Source organism: Necator americanus, chromosome III (assembly GCF_031761385.1).
Source record: "Necator americanus strain Aroian chromosome III, whole genome shotgun sequence".
NCBI lineage: Eukaryota > Metazoa > Nematoda > Chromadorea > Rhabditida > Ancylostomatidae > Necator > Necator americanus.
This window is the reverse complement of record NC_087373.1, coordinates 10,626,541-10,637,619: the sequence shown is the minus strand read 5'-3', so window position 1 is coordinate 10,637,619 and position 11,079 is coordinate 10,626,541. Positions and strand designations below refer to the sequence as shown.

At 37.2% G+C, this 11,079-nt stretch overlaps 1 protein-coding gene across 1 annotated transcript; it reads right to left on the bottom strand.

Annotated features, from left to right (window-relative positions):
* Positions 1–8,841: 8,841 nt before the first annotated feature.
* RB195_009194 (uncharacterized protein) lies at positions 8,842–10,642 on the bottom strand (the record flags this gene model as incomplete). Its single annotated transcript, XM_064196068.1, has 3 exons — positions 8,842–8,932; positions 10,036–10,164; positions 10,536–10,642. 3 exons carry the CDS (start codon positions 10,640–10,642, stop codon positions 8,842–8,844), a joined length of 327 nt encoding a protein of 108 aa, XP_064047213.1.
* Between the last annotated feature and the right edge of the window lie 437 nt (positions 10,643–11,079).

Below are 11,079 nucleotides of genomic sequence, written 5' to 3'. Positions count from 1 at the left end.
TACGTGGCCGTGTACTGGCGGCCGAGCACGAGCGGCTACTAATGCCCACATTCAACATCTTAATCGAGTTCGTCCATCCATGCTTTCTCACTCTATCGATCATCCGTAGAAGAGCAAGCACTTTGAGGTGCTTTGCTGTTACCAAATATTGATTGAGGAGACGTAGCGGTAAGGCTAACATGTGTGAAGAGGATCTGAGTCATGACGCGATCGGTCGGTGTTGGTCTTCGCCGTTTGATTCACAAATGACGGCAAGGTCGCTGCATTGTTCATTTGGAAGAGGTTTTTCTCAGCCAACGACTCTGAAAAAATGCTAATTTTTCATCGAACGTACCTTCATGGTTCATCTGACATCATTTCTTTCGCAGAAGTTTTCAAGAAACCTTCGGAGTGTTTCAGAAGTTTTTTGCCCTCTATAGCAGATAGTTCCCCTACATGTTCAGATTTGACAACATGGGGTGCATGTTCGTAGCCCATTTTTTATTTATTCAAAATAAACCAGTTTTTTATGTATTTTTTCTAATTTTTTTGCCTTTGTTCATTTAATGCATGTAGTACTAAGTCAAAAGAATACATGCAACATTTCCAAAAAATCACCTATGCGATATTTTTCCTCACATTTTTAAAAGATTCTCTGATTATTAGATACATTTAATGTCTATTTTCTGACTCTAGTGGTGTAAATTTTTTTTCTCAGATTTTTTCTATTTTCCTTCGTTCGGTTCCATTCACTTTGCTCCCAAGATTTTTTTTTGGCTTCTTTTACATCTTGCATGTCTTCGCAAAAACTTTCCATTTCCGCTGTGCTGCCTGGTTCGCCCATGATAAGAGTACAAACATCATGCAAAACCAATTAAATTCAGAGAACGCACAGTGTGATAAATTTTAAAGGAGTTTATTAACATTATTCTTACATTCTCCTCATTATCCTCCACATATAGAACATCGTGATGAGCCGATTTTATGTACCGCAAACATGGAAAGGCGCTCACCGTGCTGCTTGGTCCATATCTAGGTCTGATGGCATAAAAAATGGCACTTAATTTTCCATGAATTGTTTTCTGTTTTTGAGGGTTCCATTTTCTTCTGACAGCGCACGATCATCTTCTACAAACAACATAAGGTTCATGTTGAAGGAAGGCTCCTACACTCCTAACTTCTTCATATTGTCTAAGCAGAGCGCTTGGCCCAGCAAACAGCTATTATATAGCAGATAAGATTAGCAAATAATAATCAACTAGGAACATTAAAGTCAGATTTTCTGGACCACCTTTGATGCCATTTTTGGTTTATGAAGTTTCTTTCCCTAGTTTAGCTTTTTCCTAGTGGGGCTGTGTTCACTATGTCTTCAAATTCAATATTAAAAGGCCAGAAGACAATAGAAACTACTGTTTCTGCAGCTCTCTTTTTTTTCATTCTCTTAAGCGAAAGTGATCTTTTTGGTACCATGTAGGATGTAGGTTCACTCTCGTTTGGGGACTGGTTCTCAGCCACCGGTTGGCACGCGAAAATGGGCGTGGTTTTGAAGTTATGCTCACAAATTCAAGAAATTCCCCCGAGGAGATTTTGGTTCTTTCGTGATGCTCTTCTCAGTGTCTATTATCGCTATGCTATCCTTACATAGACAATTATGTCTGCCCTTTTTCACCTTTTGATACTCTTTGTTCTTTATAATCAGAATTAACTTTTTTATTATTTTAATTAAAATCGAAATTTCGCCAGAACATAGCTCTTACTCTAAATTTATTTATTGACTTGTATCTTCCTTTTTATTCGTTTTTCATACAGAAACAAGCCCGGTAATATGTAGTTGAAAGCTATCTGTCATTGGAAGAAAAGTTTCTTCTTTAAAGTGTTTATTGGAAAAAATGTTTTAATTGAAAAGTGTTTGATTTTAAAAAAATTGTTAGAAAATCATTCAGATATTTGGTGAGGAAGTTTTGGCTGTTTTATAAGTGTTTCTAAGATCTCATATTGGTTTGCGGATGAAGTTTGTTTCTCACTTGAGCTATAAATATAAAGTGACGTTGTTTTACCATGTTTTACGAATTTTCAGGAAAAATTTCAAGCATTCCGAAGATCAAATTTTCATCTCGTTGACATAGCACGATGATTTTTTGTCGAGTTCTCAGTTAGAAAAGTGTTTTGTGGGTTTTCTTTCACCTTACAGATTGTCCACGTAGTGAGTATGGATCTACCAACCATTTCAAAAAAAAAAATTGCACCTGAACTTGACCAAAAAAAAACTGCGAAAAAAAAATTGCGATAACTCTGTTTGATAGATCCTAACTGCAGCATCATTTGTTTTTGCAATAATTTTTAGAAGGACACTCTATTTTGGCCGAAAACGAATTAAATACGGCTAAGCGAGACGAGAAGCGACATGAGGCGGTGCTTAGAGAGATTCTAAGGTAGTCATTAAAATTGTACTATAGCCGTGTGCGTGAGCTGAACAATTCTCAAGAACTCCGCTATTCTTTTGGTCGTCGTCCAGCTCCCCTTTAATTATTTCCCCGTGACGAGCTGTCTGAAAAATAACCGGACGTCAATTTGAGTAGCTAGTAACTCACTTGCATATCATTAGCAAATTCAAATCAACTGTCATCTCCTCTCGTTTTCATTTCATTTCGGGTCTCCTCACTGCTAATTATTTACGGATCGTCTCGCTCGTTCTTTATCTTCAGACACGTTCCCGAGCGTTTCCTCGGCGGCTACTCTGTTTACTCATGACTACTGTGCAGAGTGCATTAGATATGAGGACGAGTAACCGGTTCGTTTGCGGGACGCGCGTAGCACTCGAGTCATTAGCGATGACAAGATTCGGAGCACCGCCTGGCCCATTTAGGATTGGGATGTCGTGACGAATTTGGCACCCTTTTCACTTACATGTTTTCTTTCTTAAATGAAATATATCATTCCACATTTCTACAAATACAACGAGAAAATAATAGAATAGTAAATAAAAATAGAACAATAGGATAATAAATAGAACAACAGAATAATAAATAAATAATAATAGAACCAATTTCTTCTCTTGGAAAACATTGTTGAATAAAATCTCCCCCATGGTTTTTTTAAGAGGAATTTCCCTATCTCTATCCTATTTTGGGTGTTACTGCAATTCAAATGATTGAGAATATCTTCAATGAATTCAAGAACGTACAGAAAAACATTATTCGATTATCAACGTCTGCAATAATTCGTGCTAATTGCTGAAGCATTAGTACGTTACCCCCTGTCTTTTACCTTAGTGTATCTAATGGAACAAGAATATGAAGAAAATATTCTCTACGCTTTTTAGTGTGACCTTATCATTGCTTGTTTAGAAGAAGGTCAAACTTTTGGTTCTTAATGCACTATTACACTACTATTTTCACAGAGAGAAGAAAAAAAACTGACGCACTATCGCTTCATTTTTTCGTTTCATTAGGCCTAATCAGGCAGTTTACGTTGATAGACTTACGTTTTATGGAGGTCTTTACGCAGTGTAACTCATTTACAATAGAGGAGATTTTTTAAAATTATTTTATTCTGCTATTTTTATATTTTTAATGTGTTTTTTTTTGCTATTTTTTCGACCATTTTACACTAAATACATTTTTCATTATTGTTTTCGCATCATTCTCTGATGCTTTGTTATATGTTTACAAGTTGTTTGTAAGAAACTGTTTTCTAGAACATCTCTAAAATGATCAGAGGATACTAGGAGTCCCGTTGAAGAAGAGGTAGCGTTTTCGAAATTAAAACATACGTTTTTTAGAATGTACTACCATTTTTGGACAATGATATAATAAAAGTAATTATTAAATTTCTTCCGTCATCTGATATGCAAAACCTCTCTCCTGGATACGGCGAAGGTGTTTTTTTATTTTAAAAAAATTCACTGGCTTTCCTACTTAAAAAAAAATTGATGGCTTACCTAGACATTATTTTCCGACACCTCTGATACAACGTTAACACGTTTACCTTCGTTTTCCCCTAGTTTTCTTCACTGTGTAGTAGCTATTCAGGATACACAGGGATTCATATTAATATAATATACAATAGGGTGGGTGTGGTGTAGCGGTTAGAGGTTCCGCTTCCTGCACGATCGATCGGAGGTTCGAATCCGCTCTAGTGCTCACCAAGTCTTTCATCCCTCCGGGGTCGATAAATTGGTGCCAGAATTGTCTGGGAGGATAAAAACACTGACTTGACACATCGGCTAGCCACCGCAAGTCATTGTATAGGCCAGATACACGTTCGTAAACCTCAAACGATTCTGAATTGAAGTGAACGTGGGGGCGCATCCCAAGCGGATTGATCAACGCCAGAACTTTATCCTTTTACTTTTATCCTTTTATAATATATGTACTAGTACTCACATTTTTCTTGATGTCTACATATTTAGACCATTCATCATAGTACATACATATTAGTCACGCTATTTCATTCCGCTTTTATTATTCTTTGAAGTGCGTTTTCAAAAATCTATTGGAGGTCAGCGTTTCACACATTTAAATTTTTTAAACGTTTTCTGCCACTTTGCATTAATCCAATTTTATCATTTATATCACATTTTATCCTGTTATTTCTCTACCTTCTGCTACCATTACTATCGGTCGAATATTTCTCATTTTTGTAAATTTTATATTTATGAACATTCCTACTATTTTATTTCTCATTTTCGAGCATTCGATTTCAGCGACTTTTCGGTGTAAGCACACAGTTCTTATCTTCCTGTCATCAGTTTCGGCATTTTCGGCATTTCGCTTGTTTTTGCTCATCTCCGCTCATGAGAAATCTGAAATTGAGCTCACAAATCACAGAAACGAAACTCTCCATGCTTTCCTGTACGTTTCTGGCATTGTTTGTTGAAATAAAATAAGATCTCCAACATTTCTTTTTCGCTTGTTCATACATCGTCGACAATCGTTTTTTGCACTAGCGCAGATAATCTTTAAGATAACTGGATGTTCTGGATTGTATGTATTTTCAAAAAAGTTTGCAGACAACTGGCTTCGATGGCCACAAGAAATAAACACTAGCTTTTTCACAGTTCCCAACAAGGATCGCTGATTGAATGGTTGAGTTTTCTTTTGCTAGTCAACTAGTTGTTCATTCGCTCATTCACTGAGTGCTCAATGGAGCAGTTCTGCCGCAGATTAACAGAGGAACATTTCGATCCATACTTCGACTCCTACTCGTCTATCTCAGCGATAATGTAGATTTTTCTGTTTTGCGTACAATAATCTTAAAACCTCTAATGGGGTAATAACGCTTATTTTAGTAAAAAGGAAGGAATTATTGCAATAATTCGGGTTTGAATATGATCACTCGATTGATTTGAAACGTTCTCTTAGCTCTTTTGTTCAAAAGTCATGGTCACTTCTTCATTCTATCTTGTACATCCTCCCCATTGGAGAAGCGCAGTTTTTTTTTTGCCTTACAGCTGTGGGTTCATTTCATTTCAAATGCGGATGCAAGAATTTTTGAGTCCGATGCAAAATGCTTGAAGTTCTACGTTGTTATTGTCGGGAAAAAAAAAACTGATCAGTTTTCCTCTAAATCAGAACACAACGAATACTTTGTTTTTCATTTTTTTCCAATATATTATGATCTTGAACGGATATTCTACAGTTGATGATTCTTCTGATTGCGTGGTACATAGGTGTGCGACTTCCGAGACTTCATAGAATTTCTTACTAAATTTTCACTGTTTTTAAGTTTCAGACTTTTCTTTTTCCTCACTCACTGTTCAGTCATAATTGTGTTAATAAGTAAAATAATGCAAATTAATAAATTAGCATGATAGAACAGTAGCTGCTCCGTATTTCTGGGTTGGATTAATTTTCATTGGAACCTTGTTCATGGAAGCATCACATTCACTTGAGAGAACAAAATCCACAATTCCAAAATAGGTTGAGTTTCTGGCAACGTTTCTCTGTTATTTTGCAAAATAATAACTAGTTTGTCTGTATAGGTTCTCCTTCTTCTCTTGTTTAGCAAAAAAGTGGACCTTTCCGTGGCGAGGTCAGTCGCTTCCCATTTCCTTTAGTCCTAAAAGACAGCAAACATGCTCAGAACTTCAGTTCAGACAGTTTCCAAAGCTTTAATGTTTACATACACACGAAGGAGTAGTCTAAAAAAATAACTGTAAAAGAAAAATAACAGCACAAAAACGTCCAACAATTTGTATTCCCGTTGTTTGCTATATTTCCTCAATGTGTGCAATATATAAGACATCGTGCAATCACATAAAATCTTGCCGAATTGTTTGGATTCGATAATTTGACTCAAACTAATTCAACAAGCGTAAGTTGTGAAAGTTCTCACGGCGAAAAGACTATCGAACTATGTAGATCGTGTTCATTTATTTTCTGTTTCGTTTTTTAACTTACTTTATTTGTCGTATTTCTCTCTTCTTCAATCTTCGTCACACATTTCTTCATTCTCCCTGGATTCCCGAAATGCCGACAGACAACGACATCGTTGTTCGCTAGAAATGGTGTGAAACACTGCAGCAAGGTCAAATTCGGTCATTTTCAACGTGAAAAACGTTTGCCGTTGGCATGCCGATGAGGTTTTTGTAGTTGACGGAAAGGGTCCAATTGGTTCTAGTCAAGGTCATACGCCTACACCACAACTCTATAGGTTTCTCTTTTCTTCATGTTTTTACCTCGGCTTCGCGCGATTATTTCCTTAGTAAGAAAGTTCATCTGATACGATGTAGCCGTTTCTCACTGCATTACAATCATATTTTATTTATGTATGCACCATCACTTTCAACAAGTTGTCCATAGCGCGTGGCCGGAGCAGGAACGCCTCACGCCCAATCGTACAACTCGTCCCGTTCCACTACCGCGAGAAAAAAAAACTGCAGAAGCTATCTCACAGCAGGCTGGATTCGCATTTTTTTGGACGTGTTTTTCTTTAACTGTGCAAATAGGATTCATATTAGATTTGACACGAAAACTCGAGAATGGATGGGTATGACAGCGTGATTTTTTTTTCATTTCGGATTCATTCTTCCGTGCTTTCAGCCCTGTATCCTCGCTTCTTCTAAAGTGCCAAGCGGTTCTCCATCCTAATAGAGCGTGGCATCCGCCTAGACTAGCAAGTTCTTCTTCTTCAACAACTTTGTACTATAGTTTTCTCTTCGGACAGCTGGGGACCATTTTGGATTTCTAGAATTGTTGACGCCAGCCACAGCCAGCACCCACCTCTCAAAGGCCGTTAACGAGATTACTCAGCTGACAGACAAACCTGTTCTCGGCTAGGGATACCCAGAAAAAGCAATCCCTAAGGACTGAATGAGTCTAGGATCAGAGGCGCCAACAAGAAAAAAAAAAGAAAAACCGGACGATCTTCATCTTTTGCTTTGTCCATGAATTCATTTCGATTCTGCCTTGCATTTTCGATGGCACGCCTGTTTCGTGGCTAAAAATAGAAGACAGTGGGTTTTTTTTTTGTTTGAACATCGAATAAAACGAAAGACTAAGTTATGTGGTGAGAAGTTTTGATAGATTATGGCAGCTTTCTCTTCAGTGAATTCATTTGTAATCATTCTAAAGGATTTCAAGCACTTCCTGTATTTCTTTTTCTCGTTTCACGTCATGGTCCGCTATGCTGACGCAGGTTAATCCAATGTTTTCATTGTCTAGTGCGTTGATTCTGCTTAATTTAGTGGAAGATAACAACTATTCCAAAATGACAGTTTTCAAGCACAATCTTCGCGTATTTTCCTGGAATGTTTTGACTTTCTGCAATTGCAGAATTTTCGCTCCTACTTGCAGCAGAGCTAAGGTTTAGACAAACATAGATTTCGCTAGTGTATTTTGTGCATTGCTACGTGGTTTCGCTTACATACCCGGTATTACGCCCTCACAAGGTAAATAATTAACGTTTCCAACATCACTTTTCTGCCTTAACTTCCGATTTCTTTCTGATTTCTCTGTATTCTCTTCGTTAATTTCCTGTATGTACGTTTTTCGTAAAATATTTGTCTACACTCAAATTCTCCGCATACTTTTTGTGCTGTTTTTACGGTGAGAAACCTAATTCCTCAGAAGAATGCCGATCTATTTAACACAAATGCTGACCTATTCTTAGGAATTTCAGAATGTTTCTGTTCTTTCCACCGTTTCAAAATGTCCAAGTTTGTAGCTACGAATTTCAAGATTTATACAAAGTCGGTTTTTGGTCTCCGAACAAGCGAGCACTTCCCTCTATGTCATTATTTCTTCCTCAACGCAAAAATAAACAGTTGAGAGTTACAAGATTTACAGACTTTTTTGGTTCCATTTATATTTTACTCGTAATTTAATCTCTTTTCAGAATTATTTCTTTCTCGATTCTTATGACTCTTGTGCCTTTCATAACTCTAGCACCATTCTTTGCGGATATAGAACATCACAAAGATCAGAAGCAAAATGTTTTATAATTAGGATGTAATCAATAAATAAGGACTGATGATTCCGATTGATCCAAAGTTTAAAGACATCTGCTTAGAACATTGTTGACGAAACAGCATTAAAAACTTTTAATTGAGTTGTCTTGACCTGAATAACCAATTCCAAGTGATTAGTTCAGGAGTAAAAGCATGAAAGCACGGAAATTTTATCTTATATTTTCATATTATTTTATTTTATATCTCATATATAAAAGTTCTGGTAAAAATAAGAAAAGAGTTCATCGTAATTAGATTAACATTCATTTTCTATTCCCGCCGTATACACATTTTTCCAATAAGAGCTCCTTTTTTTCGTTATTCCATTTCTGCTCATGAATTTTCTATCGCCAATTCATTAACTGAGGTTCTTTGCAAATAACCTGTTCTTATGCTTTGGTAATTGTCATAAATCAGTCGGCAAGTGCCCGTTCGGATACCTTTTCGCGGTTTCTCTTATCCTTCTCAGAATGCATCATCGGAATCACCTTGACGCCAAGTAATCTGCACGTTCACCACTTTTAGAAAAAAAAAGAAACTTATTACGCGAAGACCAGTTTAGAATCCGGTGACGGGAAATTGGCGCATTACAGATTCGTGAACAAAAAGTGAAAGAAGTCACTGAGATTTTCCTTAGCAGTAAGAATTCTCTCAGACCCCATTTTCCCTGGCACGTTTCCTTTCTTTTTTTTTATTTTTGCCCTCAAAGTTCGTACTCAGCGGTATAATTGGCTCTAAATGATCAAAGAGTGAGAGCTTAACGCAATGAATGCAGCCAGAGAGTTCCCGATGAGAATTCTTGAGCAATTCTAATGAGAGAAATTCGTACAAAGTAACGCTCTAAGATTCCCGGCGTGCATTATCATACGAACCTCATCGAGTGACCAATAGGAATTCGGGCTCCTTATACGCACATACATATTTCATGCGCCTCCGCTAAGCCCAACGGAGATTTCGCCCGGTAATCCTCGACCAACGTGAGTGTTCGAGGGCAACGAGGCGAACGTTGATGTCGACGATTCGTGGCGCCAGTGGAATTTTCTTTTGGTACGTAGTGACCTATGTGCAGAAAAAAGAAGGAGAACGCTATCTTTCCATCCTATTTCTTTTAAAACTGTTTATACTCTCCATTTCCATTCGTTTTTAGAAGATTCTTAGGAAAAAAATAAGTGGTCGTTTCTTTCGATTTCTTCTTTTCTGTGGACAGTTCGAATTCGTTTTTTTTAAAGTTTCGAATAATTTATGTTTCACATTAATTCTCTACCGTTCTTAGCACTGACCTTAGCAATAAAAAAAAAGAATTAGTATTGCATCTAGATCTGAAACGTGCACTTTTTGTGATTTTATTGTACTTGCCAGAGAAAGCTAATTACAACTGAATGTTCTTGCAGGTCCTTTGTTTACTACTCCTACTAATCCTGATTTTATGTGTACTATTTATTTGAGTGAATTAATCATGTTGTATAGGAACACTAACTGCTCAATACGTGGGTTTTGTGGAACATGAGCTGTCAAACACACGTGCGCCCAATGGCTCTATTCATCGCTGACCTTACTTCGGTAACGCTAGGAATTACGGAAAAATTACGAATTTTCAAAGCTCATACCCGAGAGGGAAAGCCACAGGATCCTTGGAACTGGGCAAGAGAATTTCTTCCTTCATGAGTTGTGTAACGAATTTTATGAATTTTTTATTTATGAATTTTATGAGCCTTTTTGGAGTTACAACAACATGCCTGAAAGAACGTAATCGAAACAGGTTTTCAAAAAATATCCATTATTTTCATGGGAAGCCTAGCATATTTGATATAATTGAATTTTACTTTTTCAGAGTATTAAATTCTTTGAGAAACTGCAACTGTTGTATATAATGAGTAAATTTAAAAGACATTGCTGGGGATGTACTCTATATAGATCCTATAAACCAACTGAGGACCTCATTACATTGTTGTTACTAATATAGTTTTTACTAGTTTGTAAAACGACATTTTTTCCCAATGATTGATTGATCGCTGAGTTAGGTATCTCGTTTGGAGCAGCATACCTCCGATCCATCTCACCTAAAACCTCTATTCGTTCCGATCCCGTTCGTATTCCCCATACAAACCTATTGAGAAGCTGGTTGGTTACTGGTTTGAATGTCCACCAACCATATGGCTGTTCAAATATTTCCATAGTGGTGAGTTTCACCTTGACGCCATCACCTCGTAGCATCGCTGCCATTTATCGTTACGTAACGCATCCGACGTAATTCGATTACGTGATGAGTGAGATTACGGATTGTTCAGTTTAGCTCTACATTTCCGACTATTCATACGTTTCCAGCGTTGTTGCTATAATTCTCCGCTTTTCATGGCAATAAATGAAACGTGTAGGTCGACGCCGAGGCGGTAGCTGTGGTTATGCTGGCACAGCCTGCGTAATCCGTTTTGTCAAATGCAAATCGCTCCGATATTACTCACGAGCAAACAAATGGCTCTTTGACGGCAGTTTGCTGAGTGGTTTTTCATGAAAGTGCACTTCGAGTTGCATTTGATGCTGCATGAATCCGCAGAAGCTCTACACTTTTTCATTTTTTCTCTCCTACTTTTTTCCCCTATCTGTGAGTAATAAATAACTTATGGATTCAACTCACCGATGTTCAACAACAC